This window comes from Hirundo rustica, chromosome Z (genome assembly GCF_015227805.2).
Source record: "Hirundo rustica isolate bHirRus1 chromosome Z, bHirRus1.pri.v3, whole genome shotgun sequence".
NCBI lineage: Eukaryota > Metazoa > Chordata > Aves > Passeriformes > Hirundinidae > Hirundo > Hirundo rustica.
Window position 1 is genome coordinate 85,961,379 of NC_053488.1, and position 19,100 is coordinate 85,980,478.

General features: G+C 40.8%; 1 protein-coding gene across 2 annotated transcripts in view; it reads right to left on the reverse strand.

The window, feature by feature from the left end:
• The window catches only part of LOC120765075 (bromodomain and WD repeat-containing protein 3), a 51,237-nt gene that overhangs the window by 10,528 nt on the left and 21,609 nt on the right, over nucleotides 1-19,100 (reverse strand). For both annotated transcript variants that reach the window (XM_040089370.1, XM_058424025.1), the window contains 22 exons: nucleotides 17,920-17,960; nucleotides 16,380-16,484; nucleotides 15,223-15,376; nucleotides 14,651-14,785; nucleotides 14,118-14,246; nucleotides 13,498-13,723; nucleotides 12,700-12,870; nucleotides 10,137-10,320; nucleotides 9,591-9,684; nucleotides 8,826-8,975; nucleotides 7,264-7,340; nucleotides 6,491-6,668; nucleotides 5,431-5,547; nucleotides 4,848-4,955; nucleotides 3,668-3,792; nucleotides 3,381-3,463; nucleotides 2,844-2,955; nucleotides 2,380-2,441; nucleotides 2,138-2,293; nucleotides 1,316-1,436; nucleotides 673-798; nucleotides 508-589 (listed from right to left, as the gene is read on the reverse strand). In XM_040089370.1, the coding sequence (XP_039945304.1) occupies nucleotides 508-589; nucleotides 673-798; nucleotides 1,316-1,436; nucleotides 2,138-2,293; nucleotides 2,380-2,441; nucleotides 2,844-2,955; nucleotides 3,381-3,463; nucleotides 3,668-3,792; nucleotides 4,848-4,955; nucleotides 5,431-5,547; nucleotides 6,491-6,668; nucleotides 7,264-7,340; nucleotides 8,826-8,975; nucleotides 9,591-9,684; nucleotides 10,137-10,320; nucleotides 12,700-12,870; nucleotides 13,498-13,723; nucleotides 14,118-14,246; nucleotides 14,651-14,785; nucleotides 15,223-15,376; nucleotides 16,380-16,484; nucleotides 17,920-17,960 (2,736 nt within the window). The remainder of the gene's footprint in view (nucleotides 1-507; nucleotides 590-672; nucleotides 799-1,315; nucleotides 1,437-2,137; nucleotides 2,294-2,379; nucleotides 2,442-2,843; nucleotides 2,956-3,380; nucleotides 3,464-3,667; nucleotides 3,793-4,847; nucleotides 4,956-5,430; nucleotides 5,548-6,490; nucleotides 6,669-7,263; nucleotides 7,341-8,825; nucleotides 8,976-9,590; nucleotides 9,685-10,136; nucleotides 10,321-12,699; nucleotides 12,871-13,497; nucleotides 13,724-14,117; nucleotides 14,247-14,650; nucleotides 14,786-15,222; nucleotides 15,377-16,379; nucleotides 16,485-17,919; nucleotides 17,961-19,100) is intronic.

Genomic DNA, 19,100 nt, shown 5'->3' on the forward strand with positions numbered 1-19,100 from the left:
GTCTGGACAACCCTCAGCCATGGAACAAGGGTTAAAAACCATCCAACAACCACCACAGGGCACCTGGCAACAGGAACTACAGCCCATTTCAAACTGCACTGATGGGGAGAAGGTGTCAGGAGAGGGAAGCAGCTCAAGGCAGTGATATCTACCCTGGATTCTACCTGACATCTCACTCCAGGGATCAACTGATGGGAAGTGACACAGAGTTACATAAGGAAATCAGCTGTGCTGCCTCGCTGACAATGGAGAGCTGCTGTCCTCCTGAGTAACAGCTCCACTTCCCAGCTCCCCTCATTACTCATCCTCCCAACAAAACATCATGTACTGAGAGAAGATTAAAGACAGTTCCAAGAAGCATTTTTACTTCAGGGAGCTTATTGTCCCAGGTGAGCCTAATCAGCCTCAACTCCAAAACTCAGTGCAATTATCCATAAAATAAAGACTCAACAGAAATCAAAATTTCTTTCATGTGCTGAATTTTAAAAGGGAAGGAAATTATCTTACCTCCTCTTCCTCATCAGTACTGCTCAGGTCTTCTGCTTTCACCTTGTTGTAGATTTCTAATATATCAGTACAGCTCTGATCTCTGCAGGACAACGACAAAAACCAAGGTACACAATGAAGGATCCTACGAATTGGAGCTGTGGGGTCTGTGAGGTCCAAACTCACCCAATGAAGCGGAGCAGGACATCTGTCACAATTTTGGCTGCTTTGACTATGGGGCTGTCTGGCTCGTTGAAAGTCCTGGCATTGTGTTCAATGTATCTTACCTCCCACATCAGGGCAGAGATTCTCCTGAAAAATACACAAAATTAAAGGAATGGGATGGAGAGGAAGGTTTTATGTTATTTTTCTTCCAGGTTCAGTAGGACTCTTCAGTAAAAATGGAACTGGGAATTCAGACCAAGCAGAAAGAGGTGGTCCTCAGAGGGGAAAATAAGAGCAGGATGTTATTTATTAACTGGAAAAATTAACTGGAAAAACTGAGATTTCCAGTTTCCAGCATTATTCTGTCCCCGTCTGGCAAAATACAACACAAACAAAGACCCTGCTCAAAGGCAGCAGGGATGGAAACAAAGCAAACATGCTCTGCCTCCAACACAGAGCCAGGCTCTGGGTGTTAAACCAACTCTCCAGATCCAGCTACGGCAGCTTTTGCCTTAACAACATGGCCAGGAGAATTTATTATTCAGGAAGACTCACTTTGCCCAAGGCCAATCTGATCTCACGCAGTTGGTGAAGGGACTTCAAACAGCATTCAGCTCCACATACTAATAAATGCAATAAATGTCAGCTACAAACCCAAACTCACCTATAAAACCTGTTTTCAAGCCTCCTCCTGATGGTGGTAAGGTCAGTTGGATAAGCAACGACAGTGCAATACATGGGATAGGCACTAAGGTCCACTGGAACAGCAAAGGGATTAGAAATGTCTGCAAGACAAAAGACCACAGTCGTTCAGATGCCTCCAAGGGATGTTATACCAAGATTCCTTTGAATGGTTTCTAGGGTTTCTTTCGAAGAATGCGGCAAAAGCAAAGCAAATCTACAGCTGAAGATGTCATTACCCACAGAACAGGGTTCCTCCTCTTGTACCACCTATTCCTACTCTTGAAAAAACACTTTTTGTTCAAGTATCACATCTGAGATTCGTGTGCCAGCAGCCAATCTGACTGAAAGGAACGCGGCATTTGCGCTTACAACAGGATTGCTACAACACGCAGCATCAGATAAGAACACAGACGTGTCCTGGGTGTAAACAGAGGCAGAATTTAAAGCACAGTCTGCTATTAAATGGTTACAAACCAGTTACAAGGAATTTGGAGGGTATTTGAGGGTATTTAGCGACGATTTGTTGGTTGGTTTTGAGGAGTTTATTTGTATGTTTGGTTCTTTCACCTTTAGATACGACCCACTAGGAAGCCCCACTGAAAGAAATCAGGTGAAGCTCCAGAAAAAAGAGGATTTAGCTTGGAAACTGAAATATGAAATTTAAAAGGCTCTTCTCAGTAATTCAGTTGAGTACATTTTAAATACTCCACACCAAGTCCCGGCACTCTATCCCATTTATTCGTCAGTCCTGTGCCACCTCCCTGATATTGTTGCTCCTTCCCCCTTTTCTCTCCAAACATACCGAGGGAAAGAAGCTGCTCAATCCCTCGGATTACTCGTTCACATTCTTCATCTCGGGAATGGGCCCCCCATTCTCCTTCCTGGGGTTTGTAGAGAAGAGCTGTCAGCTCCTCTGGGGTCACAGGAACTCCAGCACCGACCTCCTCCGGATATGCAGCTGGAGAGGAACAATTCCAGACGGTTAAATCCAGGGCCCCAAAGCTGTTTGCTTTGCGCAGGGACAGGAATCCAACACACACTTACTTCCTTCTGGGATTGGCTCCATGTCCCATGGACTCATCCTCTCTCTTTCATTGTTGTCCCAGCTATTAAAAAAATCATTCAAATGCACAAGTTAGAGCTGAATATAAAGACATATCTTTTCTTTACCAGATTTGACCCAAAAGGTGACTCCAGACATTTCAACTCCCTATTTTCGTCTTGTATCTCCTATGTAATCACTGCACTACTGTTTATACCAGAAGTGTTGCTTTAGGAATAAATTCAAAAATAAAATAAGTAAATACTCAAATTAAGGAAATATTCAAAATATTCCAAAATAAATAAATAGTAAGTAACAAATAAGAAGTACAATACGTGAAATTAAATAAATAAAGTGTCCAGGTATGTATTTAAATGTAAAAAGGGATTCCAGTTCTTGATATTATGAGTCCTGTTTTTGAAGTTCTCTGAGTTGTGTAGGAGCCCCAGGACATGGAAATACTCACTGGACACTGTAGCACTGGAAGGAACTATCAGGATATTCTGCCTGGAAGGGCTGCTGACTCTCCACAGTCCCAAACCACCAGGCATCATCAATGATACTGCGAAATCTATCCCCTGGAAGCGCAAATATTGCATTCAGAAAAAGAACAACATCAAGAATTGCTAAATATTTCCTTTTAGAGAATCAGCTCCCTCTTTTGTGAATGCCCTACTTCCATCCTTATATTTTGCACCACAGGAGTTGAGCCCTTGCCCTCAGGGTGGGATTTCGCCATCTCTGGAATTACTCTCAGCTGCCTCACACCTCAGATCCCAACAGATCAGGAGATTCTCCTGCTCTCACTGCCCTTGGAACAGTTTCTCTCATTTCTCTTTTCTTTTGCAACAGGAATTGCAGTAAACATCAAATAAAGGTTTCCAATAATCTTTACAATATCACGTGTGTATAGTCCTTTGCATCATGTAATAAAGACACTGTACCCCATTACACAGCTGCAGAAATGGTGCAAAACGCATGGAATTAGGAAAAAACTACTCACCTATTTGCCAGTTCCTTTCTTTGGCTTCATTATAAAACTGATGCAGCACAAGGAAATCAATAACATCTGGCATATCGTGGTACCTTCAGGAAATAAGACCAAAAGAAGTTATTATTATCCAGATATACAGTTCTAGATGAACTACACAGTCTTCAAATTCCATGCATTTGGGATAAACATTACTGCCATCATCATGCCTTGCACAGGAAATAAGAAAGGAGGAGGGGGAAGCTTCCACCCTGCAAGGAAAGCTCTTGAAGAATGTCATCAGCATTCCAGTGACTTACTTTATGGAAAAGGATTCTCCTGTCATTTTGCCTGTGATTGGATCCAGGAATGCAAGCTTCAAGCAGCAGAGTGTGGGAGGCCCAACTTCATATTTAATTCCTACAGTCTTCACGAATTCTTGTTCCTAGTTAGCAAGAAGCATGGAACAGTATTATTTTACCTTGCCAACAACAAAAATATCCATTTGAAAATGAAACATTAATAAAACCTAAATATGTTTCCACTCCACAGCACAGGTAATTTCACCCACTAAATTTTCTTCTTCAATACTAAAATCAATCAATGTCACCTCAAAAAGAAAAACTAAGAAGCTCATTCCCTTGGCAGGTCTGTGAACAGGATTACTACAAATTATTTAAGAAGGTTTTAAGGAACAAACTCAGTTTTAAGCACACCAAAGGTTCTCCCTGACCTATCCCAGGGCCCCTCACTTTTGCACAGGGGGAAAAAAGGAAATTCTTCCTCTGAAAACGGAAATTCCACAATAGCCTTTATGTTCATGTCCTGTCAAAAGTCCATCGTAAGTGAACAGTTATTTCCTTTTCCTCACAAACTGATGATGCCTTGGAAAATTACACCTGGAATGACTGAATTTCTGGGACTGATAACTGAGTCTTTTCCCAGTAAAGCAATTATTTTCATTAATAGAACCACTGGCATGGTTAAGTGAATATGAACAGATATATGGGCTCTTCTCTTGATATGAAACCTGAAGAAAGCAGGAAAAAATGTGACAACACTGTGGATTAAATCTTGGGAACTCATTCAAAGCAAGATCCAGTGTTTAAGAGAACTCCTGCACACATTCAGGTGTTTACACCATGATTTCTTATTTCTTACCATAGCATTAAAAGTAAGAAACAGAACCCAAATGCTCAGGTCACTTTTGAGTGGCGAGAGAACCACAAACAGCTCTGCAGTGCTGGGTTCTGAATGAATTCTGTGTTCAAGCAAAAATAATTTGTGTTGAAAGAGATCCCTGAGAATCTGGTCCAAAACCAGAAAGTGAACAGATGTAAAGACTTCTGTGTTAATAAGAACTGAGTTTAATATTTGCAATTAAAACTTTGATATTACCATTTTAAAGCAATGCTTTCTTTACTTTTTTTCATGCTGGTTTTTCATGTCAGTTAAACATTGCAGAGACATTCAGCTCTTTGAAGTATTTCTTGAACTTACCCTGAGTTCCATTTTGTTCCATGGTTGTTTTTGCATGTTAATGCTATAAATTTTGGCTTTCCTCACTGCTCTCACATAAGCTTCATGGCCTTGCCTAAAGTAGATGATCTTAAAAGAGAAAAAAAAAAGATAAAATTAAGAGAGAAAAAAATAGCAAATGAAGAGAAAAGTAGAGAAAATTATTTTACTGATAGTGTTCTTCCTGTTCTTTCTATAATCAGGTCTTGTCTCTTTCAGAACACATTGCACACTTATTTATTTCATCATAAAACACTCTTCTAGTTAAAAATATTTTTATCAGCCCCCAAATTGGCCCCTGCCCTCTGCTTTAAAACTGGGACCATTAAGAAATGTGCAGGTGAAGATGCACACCCAATTTTTCCTGCTAATCCCAAGTTACCTGTGCAGAAAAAGGGATGCAGGATGTAGATCTGTAAACAACAAACTGCCTGGGAATTGACAGAGTTACCAAAACTCAGCCTGTCTGGAGCACAATTCCCTGCAAATATTTCTGGGTAGAACAGCCCTAAGGAAGCTGAGCTGCTGACTCCCCTGGGAATGTGGGAATTGCTGAGGGCAGTACCTCATCTCCCATCTGGGGCACGAAGGGCGAGCGCCGGGGAATGGTGTCCAGGATCCACTGCGGGGCCAGCCACTCCTCACTGGGCTCCCCTTCCAGGGACAGCAGCCCACTGGCTTTCTAAACGCAGCACATCAGGAGATGATACAGGTAAGTTACACACAGAAGTTAGATATTTGCGTTTAGAATGCAACTGACACAATATTCAGAACACTGTTAATTACTATGGAAAACTCGTCAAGCAGAAGTTACTGCAGGTAAGATACAAGGAAAAGAAAATTGTGGAGTGTCATCCTTCCCAAAATCTCCACTAAATAGCAGAGAGTAAGGCAGGTTTGTTATAAGCACAATTGAAAATTAAAACCTTCATAAACCATTAAAATGCCTGCAAATATTCATAAATCATTAAAATGTTCATGGCAGGGGAGGGTGGGATAAGATGATCTCTAAGATCTCTTCAACCCAAACCAGTCTGTGGTTCTATAATAAAGAAATAAATTGTATTTTTATAAATATTCTGAATGACTTTAGAAAAAACGCAACAAAACAAACAAACAAAAAACCAAAACCCAAAAAACCAAAACCCAAAAAACCCCCACCAAAACCCAAAACCAACCAACCAAAAAAAAACCCAAACCAAAAAAAAAAACCCAAAAAACCAACAAACCACAACACCCAAACAACAACAACAACAACAAAGAAAACCCCAACAAAACACCACAAAAACCAGGAAAAAGAAATTTGACCGTGTCAATACAATACAGATCCATTACAATTTTACAACAAAACCACCCTGTTGTAAACCTGACTGTGGTGAAGAGCATAAATTTGGGAGAAAAAAACTGGCATTTGTAACAAAGAACCACCTGTGGGAAACATGGAAGCCCAATAAAACAAACAATAAAATTTCTTGGTACCACTGGTACCACAATTACGATGATCTCTAAATTTTTTTTTTTTAACTCTATACCCATTTATGAAAAAAGTTACTTTGAAAACAACCACTAAACCCCGAATTTATATTCATAGAGTACAGAAGACACTAAGAATTACACTTGCTGACCTTTTTCCTCGGCTGTTTAAGTTTCCTTCGCTTTGGCTCCAGCCCTTTTGTTCCCTTCATATTTTCATCTTCAGAACTACTACAGATTTTCCGAGCTGCCTGCCTGGTTTGTCTCTTTGGAGGCTGCAGATTAATCCCAGCATCTGCTGTCCAGTCTGAATATTCACTTGATGAATCACTGCAGATAATAAAGAAGTTGTAAGAAAGAGAACAGAAAACTTCAGTTTCCCTACAGTGGATTGAAAAGTCCAAACATTCAACCAGCTCCTGGTTCTGTTCAGGATTAGCACAGAATTTTGTTATCATGTAAATCACAAATCAGAGAGCATGTAAAGTGCTCTCTGATTAGTAATTTCAGTAGTAAAACTACATCTATGGCTGATACAATTTCTCATTATCTTACTGATCCATGGACTGATTTCATAAGAACTGGCAGCAAAGAATGCATGAAACATTTGAAGAACTACAGCACTTCCCTGAAAATCCAGTTCTGACTTCTTTAATACCAAATAATACATGAATGGGATTTATATGGCAAACTGGCATTGATTATTTCACGTAGCTCTTAATTAAAGACAATATTTTCTTATAAAAGGTTTTTTAGAATTGTTTTTGACTTTGAAAAGAAAAAGAACAGAAAAAAAAATCACAATGTAAAATGTTTCATAACGAATTGGTTAGAAATCAGTCTCCAGAATGAAGTCTGAGTATCTCAGTATCAACTGTCCTACTCAAATCCCATAATAAACCAATTCAGAGCCCAGTGGAGGTACCTGGAGCTGCTTTCACTATGCCAGGCTGCCACAGGATCATCCATGGATGCATCACTTGTGCCAACAGTCTCATCTTCCTGTAGAGAAAACAACAGGATTCATTCTGTGGCCAAGGGTAAAATTTATCATTTTTGTTTGCAAGCAAGTTGTGTCACCTGAGGAAAGCTTTGCATTCAAGGGCTGGTTGAGCTTTAAAGAAATAAATCCACAATTTCTTCATATATATTAATTAATATTATAATATATTCTTATATAGCTCCTATAGAAACAAATGTGAATTTTAATTACATCAGAACTATAGAGTCAGTTCTTATTTAAGTGTTTGATTAATAAATTTTAGTGCCCAGGGCCCAGCTGTTTGAGATGTTCTGCATTTTCAATGCATTTGAAAAAGCAACAATGTTTAATATTTTCCTTAAGGAGAACAAGTTATGTTTTTTATATTTTATATTTTAAGTTCTTCCCTTGCCAAAATCAATGATTAATACCAATACTCAATCTCTTTCAACAGCAGTCTACAGATGTAGATGAAATCAAAGCACTGCAAAATTAAATTAAAGTCCTGACCCAGAATCCATATGCTGCATGAAATCCCAAAATAGCAAGTGGTTTAACACAACCCAGTTAAATTTACTCGAAAATGTTTCAGGTTTCCAAAAATACAGGAGCTGTTTTAAGCTACTTTTGAACACTGTCCTGGCATTTAGGTAAATGATCCTTCACTCTCCAAGACCAACATGCCACAGGAACACCACAAATGCCAGAGGCTCAATGATCTGAGTGTTTCTTCCCTTGTGAAAAATCACAGACTATCTTGAGCTGGAAGGGACCCACAAGGGTCAGAGTCCAGCTCCTGGCCATGCACAGGCATCCCAACAATCTCACCCTGTGCATCCCTGGGAGTGTTGGCCAAATGCTCCTGGAGCTCTGGCAGCCTCGAGGCTGTGCCCATTCCCTGGGGAACCTGGGCAGTGCCCTAGAACACTCTGGGGGAAGAACCTTTTCCTAAAATCCAGCCTGAGCCTGCCCTGGCACAGCTCCAGCCATTCCCTGCGTCTTGTCCCTGTCAAAACCTCTCTGGATTCCCAAGACTGCTCAAAAAATCATCAAGAGAGGCTTTGTGATGGCATCAGCAGCAATTTGTGGATTCTTGGATGAATTCTCTCAGGCCCCATCGATTTGTAGGGATCCAGCTGGAGCAGCAGATCCTCACAAGTTCGGGGCTGACTGGGAGTGGATCACTCTCAGCCGTGGCCCAACTTGGAGCACTGGGACCCCCTTGCTCCATCATCCATGCTGAAGATGGAGACAAAGGATGCATTAAATCCCTCTGCCCTGTCCCTGTCCCTGTTTGTGAGGTGACCACTCCCATCCTGGAACGGGCCAGTGTTATTTTTACACTGCCTTTTGTCACGAATACATTTCAAAAACCTCTTTTTACTGCTCCCCAAACTGAGCTGTGGCTGCACAAACTTCCTTCCCTCCAGCAGACACACGGAACCTTAGGGTGCTCTGGGATTTGGGAACAGGGAAGCCGTTGGAGGCTGCTGGGAGGCTCATACCTCAGAGGAGCTGTCGGACTCGTGGCGTGCACAGGGGCTCTGGCTGGCTCCCTGCTGGCTGTGCTCGATGGTGGAGCGGGTCTGGTACGCGTGCTGCCGCTTCCGCTGGTTCCTGCGCAGCGAGCGGCCGCCTCCCGCCTGGAATTCGCTCTGCCACGGGGACGAATAGGGACAAATCAGGGAGTTACTCATGAGTTACACAGTTAAAAGGTGTCTGGTTACAGTGGCCGAGTGTTGCACCCCAGTTACAATTGAGCAGTAAGAAATCACTGTAGAATTAGACAATATCTCTGACACATTGTGGATGTTTTAGGTGTAGATTTTTGGTTCAACAGAAATGCTACTTTATAAAGCAGCAGTCTTTGGAAAGGAAATTATTGCAAATACCATTTTTTTTTCTAAAAAGTTCCTGCAGTCTCTGCATAAGATAAATCCAGCCCCTTGTAAAAGTTTGGCACCTCTACTTTCCACAAGTCAGACTGAAAACCCACTGTGGCTCTGAGATTTTCCCTTCCCAGCATCTTCCCACCACTGAAGCCTCAAGGACAGAGATTTACCACTATTTGGATATTACAGACAGCCAAATCACAGTTACATCACAGTTACAGAGGGAAGAAGACAGTGAGCCAGAGAAACAATCAGGACTATTGATCTTCTAAATAATTCAATAAAATTGGTTTGGGGCTTTTTGTTGGTCTTATTTTTGTTGCTCAGTGCTCAGAACTACTTCCCACCCAAGCTGTCTCTTCCAGGGCATTAACTCACCCGTTGTAAGGTGTGGGATGGCTTTCTCTTTTTGTCAGCAGTGTATAAACTGATTTCTATTTCACCTTTGGCAGCTCGACATTCTTCCTGGACCCTAATTATACATAAGAAACACACATTATATTCATTAAATCATCATGGAACTCAACAGCCTCCTTACTATACACACTAAAATACTTGTGCTGCTCTAAGAAATCTGTGCATAAATCCCCCTAGCAGCGTTCATCCATTTGCTCCTGGAATCACAAGTTAAAGAAGCAAACTTGTTAGTTGAGCAGCAGTAATTATTTTCAAATGCATTAAAATTATTTTCAAGTCTTTTTAAACGAAGCTTGAGGGAAATGTGGCATTCGAAGTACTGAAGAAAGACCGAACTGTGAAAAGAAGGAATCACCATTCTCTACCTTCCACTCCGATCCCAGCACTCCAAACGACCCACCCAACCAAGCCCCAAAGCTGACGCGTCACTGAAAAATCATTCCAGGAGCGTGGACAGGATCATTACGCGTCACACAAGTGAATCCCTCGTCCCGCTGAGCCTCTTACTTGCTGATGCCTGGAGGGAGCTCGTTGACCACCACCCTCCTGCTCCAGGCCATCAGGTCCCTCTCGGTGGCCATCTGGCTGCGCGGCGCGTTGTGGTGCATCTGCCGCACGCCCTCGATCTGCCCGCTCCGGCGCAGCCCCACGTTGGGCGGGGACGCCACGTCCAAGCCCGGGCTGCGAAGAGCTGGGGGAGACACAAAGAAAGAGCTTCCTCACGTCCATGAACCGCCAATCGAATCATGGAGTCACGGGATGGTTGGGTTGGGAGGGACCTTAGAGGTCAAACAGCGCCAGCCTCTGCCATGGGACACTGTCCACTGTCCCAGGTTGCTCCAAGCCCCATCCAACCTGGCCTTGGACAATTCCAGGGATCCGGGGGCAGCCACAGCTCCTCTGGGCACCCTGTGCCAGGTTGTGGTGGTTTTATGTTTGTTGAATTTTGTTTGTTAAATTTAGTGTAGTGGTTTTAGTGGTTTTTAGTGGTTTTGTTTATGTAGGGTTTTTTTGTTTGTTTGTTTGTTTGTTTGTAGAATAGGGTTAGGAAAAGCAAAGCAGGTTTAAGCTTAAAGACAAATTGTTTTATTAATATATACTAAAAGAATGAAAAAGGAAAAAAGCTGGGAAAAAATTGAAACTTTAAAACACTTCTCTTTCTTTTTATAAACTGTTTACTTTTTTATAAAATATAGAGAGACATAACTTGTGATTTTTTGTTACTTTTACTACTTAAACATAATTTTTTACTGTTTTGGGAGAGGAGTTTCTTTAGAGTTTTATGGAGACATTTGTTATAAGACAAAAACAGTTTGGTTGTTTTTAACGTCACAAATCTGCAACTGCTTGGAATATTTGCAGATTGTACAGTCTTACTTATCAGTAGATTTTTTTTTTTTTTTTTTTGGTTACTTATGGGATTTTTAGTGTACTTGGGGTATTGTTTAAGAACTTTTTTTTAAGTATAAAATAAGGATTTTTTTTCTATCTCTAAAACTGTCTTGATTTCCATGAACCACCAATAAAATCATGAAGTCACTGGATGTCTGGGTTAGAAGGGACCTTAGAGGTCAAACAGCGCCAGCCTCTGCCATGGGACATTTTCCACTGTCCCAGGTTGCTCCAAGCTCCATCCAACCTGGCCTTGGACAATTCCAGGGATCCAGGGGGCAGCCACAGCTCCTCTGGGCACCCTGTGCCAGGGCCTCACCACCCTCACAGGGAACAATTCTTTCCCTGTATCCCATACACAATTTAAAGCTTAGGAGCTTTAAATTGTAGATTAAAATTTAAAGGACAGCATGAAGGTTGATAAACAAAGGTTGATAATAATGGAATCACTGCCATCATTGTCCTTACTTATCCCTCAACACAATTCCCACAGGCTTAAATACAGTAAATCACGTGACAATATCGCATTTATGGTTGTGCAAAGCTATACAAAAATATCTGGCTATTTAAATACTTTACACATACTCCAATTAACTTACTCAAATGGGCAGTTCATGTGGGCAAAGCCACTGATCCTTGCAAGTTCTAGAAGGGAACTGCTTTAATTTCCACACTACTCATATGCGAAAATTCCTTTACACAACTACAGGGACACACAAGTAAAACTGGGAACTGGGGCTGTACAACACACCAACATATCTTAAGCAGCAGAAAAGACTTTGTGTGAGCTGAAGCTGCCTTTTAGGCAACCTGTTTGAAATATCAACTTAGATCGAAGCACAAATGCATTTTTATATTTTCCTTGGTATTTTTCTCTGATGTTTTTCTTATCCTTCTTGCACTGAAACACAAGCAATCCCACATCCAAATCCTAATGAGCTTTGCCAGGAAATCTACTTCAAACACATGTAATCAGTCACTTAACCTAGAAGTGATTTATTAGCAGCTGTGGATTCTCCCGAGGCTCAGGCTGACTTGCAGCACAGTCCTGGGCATCTGCTCCCCTCCCATCAGCTGTAGTCACTCAGCTGTTCATATCTGATTGAGTATGGTTTCAATTTTTAATCACTCTGTGTATTAAAAATAAAATCACAGTAGCAGAACACTTACCAGGAGAATAATCTCAAGCTTTCTAAGGAAACACTAAGACAGAGCAACATGTTTATTTTATTAGCACCGATGCTCACTTGTGTTGCAGCAGGAAACCATTAGTCTGTCACAACACTGTATTCCACTGACAGCCCCTAATTATACGCTTTCATTTTGGCATTTTGCAGTTATGAAGTTTCATCTCTGCACTGATATCAAGACAATACAGTGAACTTCATGCTTATTTTTCAGGAAACTGGTTTATAGTGGGAATAATTCCAGTCTAACAACTCCAAGCAATCAGATACAGCCCAGTAAGACAATTGGGTGCCCTCAGCTGCCCCTTAAATTTATAATTCCTCACCTGGAATCCACAGAACATCCCACTGCTCCACAGGAGTTAACAAGGTGTGCAAGAAGAGGAGAGGAAAGCATCCTCAAAGACAGCGTCTCACAACTGACATTAACACTTTGATCAGTCCTTCCTGTGATAAGGAAAGAACTGATGGAGATAAAGCTGGACACTGACCTCCATTAACAGAGTGGGATCTGTTGAGTGGAGGGTTTGGAAGAGTTTCTCCTTCATTAATTAGTCTCAGATCTTGTTCCCTCTGGAGCTCTCTGATCATTCCATCAAGGATACTCTCATCCTGGTCACTGGTTTGCTGCCCGATGACTTGTTCGACCACCTCACCATCACCTTGACAAGAACAAAGCCACAAATGCTGATAAAATGATGGATCTCTGTACTACCAAACACCATAGAAATAATCCCATTTAAAACTCTGCACCACTATTTGTCTGCTCTGTAAAACATCTGATCACCAGCTGGCTTTCTGCTCTCATATAATAAATGGAGGCAAGATTTAGAAGAGAAGTTACAATAAAATCCCAAAACTCCAGACCACATGTAGAACATCAACACAAACCCTTAGAAAGAGCAGAAAGAAATTATGCTTCAGTAGGTAAGAATATAAAATCTTTTTTGGGGATCAGCATTTTGCTATAGTTTGTGTCTACAAGAAAAAAGGAATCATTTTAAAAAAAAAAAGCTGGTTTTCCTCACATGCTTTCTGCCTCACATCTAGTTACAGAGATTAATAGACAATGCTTTAAAACATCTGCCATATACCTGGAAAAATCTACAGATTTTGGAATAGTCTTGTCTCCAGTCAATTTCATTCCACAAATAACCCCACCCCACCCCCTCCTCTACCTGTATATTGAAATTAAACCATTAATTTATACATCCTCACAGCACCATCCCAGGAGCTGGTGCTCAATACTGTGCCACACTTGCATTATTCATGAGGTTCAGACAGAATACCATTAGCCACATATCCCAGCTGAGGAATAAGTTGTTCATCCTTGCAATTTTCCCTCCCTGGCACCAGCCGCTGGAACCTCGTGGGATGAGGATTTCCATCAACATCCACCAGGAATGGAGGAGGCATAAGGTGTGGAGCCTGTTGAGTCTGTTCATCCAGCACATAATTATTGGCATCCCGGATCAGGGGCCGGTAATCCGTGTGGAAGAACATCTGATCAGGAATCTGAAAGAAAAGCAATTTAGTAAATAATAAATGGCCATTTGCAGCTGTCTTGATGCTCTGGAATGGCTCCCATAAACCACAACTCTCACATTTGGGATAAGCACAAGGAAGGTAATGACAGAATAGATTCCTGCCACAAATGTGGTTTATTACCAAGGCCTGATGCAGAAATTCAACAGTAAAATTGGCCACAAGAGGTGGAAAGAGAAGTTAATGCTTTTCTCCCCTATCTGTAGAGTCTCTTGGCTTAATCTTTTTGATTTAGATAAACAGCAACTGCTCCTTGACCTAATTATTCTGTCTGGGGCAGGGTGAGGGAATAAACTGTAACACAAATACTTCTAAGATACAATCAGGTCAAGACAGAGAAGAGTTTAAAATTCATTCAACCCACCTTTTCATAATATTTATTGCATCCAAAACCAAATAGCAGCAGATGTCCATGAGAATCTGTGCAGGCAAAATGCTGCCCATCTGGTGAGAACTTGCAATCAAAAACAGCTCCATGGCCTTGGCCCTCAATCTGTACCAAGCACAGAGAATTCCTTTCACAACCAGACACCCTCTATATAAGAGCATTTTCACAAACATTTCCCCTGTGCTCCAACATGTACTGAATCCTCATTCTCTGATTTCTCATCTTGCTTAAGACTGATTTACAATTTTATTTATTGAAGTTAAACTGAATAGCAAAGTAAAACTTCACATTTTCTCCCGGTCCTGAAATTTCAGCCCAACTTTTAATGTATGCTCTGGAACAACTACCTGGAAGTCTACATTTTATGTTAATGGCAAACACAGGGCAAAATCACCAAAGATCTCTACAGCTGTACTGGCTCTGGGGGTATCTAATGAAATCCGCTTTTGTCTCAAGACCAGTTTTATGAAATAAAGAAAAAAACCCAAACCTTCTGTGATCCTTCTTACCATGTTAAAGTAATTGCGAATTTTTGTTCCTTTGTCTATATCCCAAACAAAAATATTCCCATCGTGTCCCGCCGAAAGCACAATCCTTTGGTCAAAGGGATGAGCCTCCAGAACAAAAACTTCATCGTCGTGACCCTGCAATGACAGCAGGGGGAAAAAACAAAGTTTTATTTCTCCATGTGGTATCTCCAGATGTGCTGGGAGTTATTGAGAGGACACCCCAGATCAGGGATTCACCCAGGACACCTCGATTTGCTGGAATTTTGCTTGGTCACCATTCCTGCCACAGGTTTGGCAGGATCACTGATCAGCACCACTGAGATGGGGAGGAATGGTGAGGAAGGAGGCATCAGGGCACAAATGGAGACTCCAAAGGGTTCCCTGTCAGCCAGCAATCACCAGGATTCTGCACATCAGCTCCTTTCCCCATGGTGCACTCTCCTCCCCGCAGGCAGGGGACAGCTGGACACTTAACACCAAATCCTTGTCATGGGAATGGTGATGAGCTCAGCCTCAAATCAATCTCAGAGTGAACTACATCCACTTGGGATTCCCCCTGGAATTGTACTCACAGATAAGCTATGGAGAAGCTGCCCTGTGGACGAGTTCCACACTTTGAGGAGGAAATTGTTGACTGCAGTGATGACGGTGGCATCGTATCGATCCCAAGCCACCATGGTAACCTTCAGCTTGGTGACCTTGTCCTCTCCAGATGCCACATTGTTTCTTAGGAAAGCAACAATTTAAAAATTAATAAATCAATAACTACATATGGAAACATTTAGGAGAGCTAATTCAGTATGAAATTTGGGGGAGGATGGATCACGGACACCTCTGTGACTCTGGCTAAGGCAGGAGAATGAAGGATGGTTCTGCAGTGGTAAAAACCAAATACAGGAAATATTCAGCGCCACTGAGATTTATACAGCTCTATTTCCTTAAAAAGGACATTTTCTCCTCTGTTCCTAAGCCATCATCCTTCCTGACCCCAGTTTTTCCTTTCAGCTCTACTAGGCTTTTTCCTACAAGGCATTTTTCTTATCAGTCATCAACATCAGTAGACTCCACAATGAGGAGGAACCTGCTAAATAAATCCAACTCACACTTCCGACTGCAAACACTGCAAATGCAACCACGAAATATGGAGAATTCTGCAGAGCAAGTGCCTAATGGATTTCTCCATTTCTGCTCTTTGTTGTTGTGGTTTTCCAATTACAATGCAATTACAGGCACTCAAAGAAGTCACTCGAGGATCTCAAAAAGAAAAACTCAAAACTCTAACTGAACCTGAGAACTAAACACTAATTTCACCTCCTACTTGGAAACCTAAGGTAGAAATGCAATGCTAAGAACTACGCTGGATATATAGAGAGATGGAGAGACAGATATAGATGATATAGATGATATAGATACAGACACAGATATAAGCAAATGATCACTGGGCCTCTACCAAAACCTACTTCTGTGAGATAAATTGTTTGATATTCTTGTTTCACATGTAAAATGCTAAATATTCCTCAACCATTAGGATAGGGAAGTACCAACAGATTACTATTTATTAGGGAGTGAATTAACTTTGTTAAGTTGACAAAGCCATGACACTTTCAATACAAGCATGGAAATCAACTCAAAATGGAAGCAAATAACCAGTTTTCAATATAATGGAGGATTTAGCATGTAAGTAAACGTGCCCATGAGGTTATGTTCTGCTTGCTTTGCTTTGTTTTACCCTGTCATTTTTGTAGCCATATCCAGGACCAGGCTCTTCCAGTCATGCTGATGGTAGTGCCAGATTCTTGCTGTTCCATCCCTGCTTCCACTGACAAACCTTAAGCTGTGGGGTAAAGGGGAAAAAAAAAGACCATGAAATTCTGAATAAAGATGTTTTCATCCCCACATGCACACCAATAAATTATATATATGCACTTGGAAGTGTGTCCTTGTGCACCCCTACTTCCCTTACTCATGAGGTTGCAATTTTCCTATCAGATACTGTAGGGTACAAGAGAGTTTCTAGCCCACAACATTAATTACATTTGGCTCCAGCAGCAGATGGCCTTGGAATGACTTCAATGTCGTAATTCATACGAGCTGCACATTCCCTTTTTAATGACATCAGCAAATCCCTGGAGCAGCTCAGAGTGGCAGCAAAGAAAGGGAAACTGCGTGCCAGGAGTCTGGCATAAATTATAATGCATTAACTTAGGGACAGGGTGAAGACAGGCAAGGGAAAAAGCCAAATGGGGCACAAGGAGGTTGTCCTGCCTGTGGAGCTGAACAGGAATATTTTAATTTTTAAACCCCTCCTTATTTTAAAATTTCAAGCATGCAGCAAATTTATTTAACCACATCATAATGCTTTGGCCATCAATGCCACAGAAATATTTTTTGTTGAGAAACTGGGAAAAAAGCTCCTCAAGTAATACATTTTCACAGGATGGCCAACGCCTTTGGAAGCATATTCCATTTATATTAAAAATTATACTTAAAAGGCAAATCTATTCAATTTTATGAAGTAATTGTTTCTCCTTTTCATCTTCCCTGATCCGATTTTTTTTCACTGTGATGAAAAAGAGTTTGAAAACAATTGTGATAAATTAATTCTCTTCTTATTTTTACTTCTTCATATTAAAAACGAAGGTGCCCCTTTTCCATTCCAAGCACTGTTACAGAATATAATTTTCAGTGAGTATGTGACCTCGTTCCCTCACACACGGCTTGGAAGGAACTGGTGGTTCCTTCCTCACCCCAGCGCATTCCCACGTAATTCCACATGACAAAGCTCTCCAAGTACAGGTGCACAGCTACAGTTTGGCTTGGAAGGCTCATCCCTTAAAGACACATGCCTTAAACCTCCTGCCCAGCAAAATAAGGAACAGGAGCGAAAGCTGAGATAAAAACATCTATATTTACTAACTTTTGCTTTAGACTACATTGATTACAATGCTCTTCCTCCACATGCAACCCCTCTGTGGAGGCTACCTGGGAAGATTCTTACACAGAGAGGTTATAAAATTTGAATTCCAATTTGCTGTTTGAAAGAAAAAACAAATTAAAAGCACAGTTACAGAACGTTGTTGTTGTTGTTACAGCAGAGGACAACGAGTTTGAGCTTGTGGACATGACACACATCTTGCAACACACTGCAATAATTTGTCCAAGATTAAGCCAAGCCCATGGGCATATCTTCCTGTTGCACCAAATTTTCCATGAAACGTTTTTTGGAAAATTAAGTATCATCATTTTAAGGTCCAAAACCCAGCACTCACCTGTCACCATTGTTACAGAATTGCACTGCAACCACTTTGTCCTAAACAGGAGGAAGGAAAACAACAGAAGTGAAAAATTCAGCCTAAAAGATCTCAGTGATGAGCTTTTTACTTAGCAAATAAAAAGAACTATCAAAAAATTTCAAGCACAGAAAAGTTGTATTTGAAGTTGAAACTTCCCCAGACACATTGTGTTAAATGCTGAAATAGAAAACTTCAGAGAGGAGAGGGTTTCCTGCAATTTTTAAATCTATCATGAAAGTGCATCAAAAAACATTAATCCAAAAACCCGCAAACCTTGGCTTTATTAACACTTACAAATCATTGCCCTTTCTTTAATTTGCCAAATACTCGTGCTGGCTCCATGATTTGCTCTCCTTACTCCCACTAATGCTTCTATCTCCTGGTAACTGGGATTTGTTTTAGGGGGTGCTGACAGCTGCCTGCAGGATTAAGTGTGGACTTAAAGAAATTAAAGGAATTACAGCTTCTTCCAAACCTGCTCAATACAAAAAACATCATTTTCTTTTGTGAGCAAAATACTTGTTAGTTGTGTTGGCTTGGAGATCTCCATGCGAGAGCCATGACTCCCACTGAAGTTCAGGGAATCAATTTAGACCTTGGGCTTAACCCATAAAATGTTCCCGAGGTGGTAAATTTGTAGTTAGATTTTTTATGGAAATCTTTCTGCAATATTCTGGGGGGAAAAAAAATAAAAAGCTTTTAAGCTTTATTTTCTAAATTAAATTATCATTATGATCCAAATATTGAGAGCACAGTCCAAATACTGAATTGCTTTGTCTTGTGTGGATTTAACTAAACATTCAACAGTGAGTTTATTGGAAAAAAATGACATTGTGCAATGACATTCAGCATTAAAACTGCTTTAATTCCTCATTCGAACACAGACTTTTTTCAAGAATAAGGGAAAATCACCTGGTCCCTCGGTTTTCTGTAGGAATGAAATACATAAAGCCTACTTTGCACAAACCTCTTGCCTCAGCGGGATTTAAAAATAAACATGCCACAAATTTCCAGGCATTTAAATACCACAATGCTGAAAGCCAAACAAATTCTAGACAGTTAATTTAAAAAAAAAAGAAAAAAGAAGAAAAAGAAAAAAGAAAAAGAAAAAGAAAAAGAAAAAGAAAAAGAAAAAGAAAAAGAAAAAGAAAAAGAAA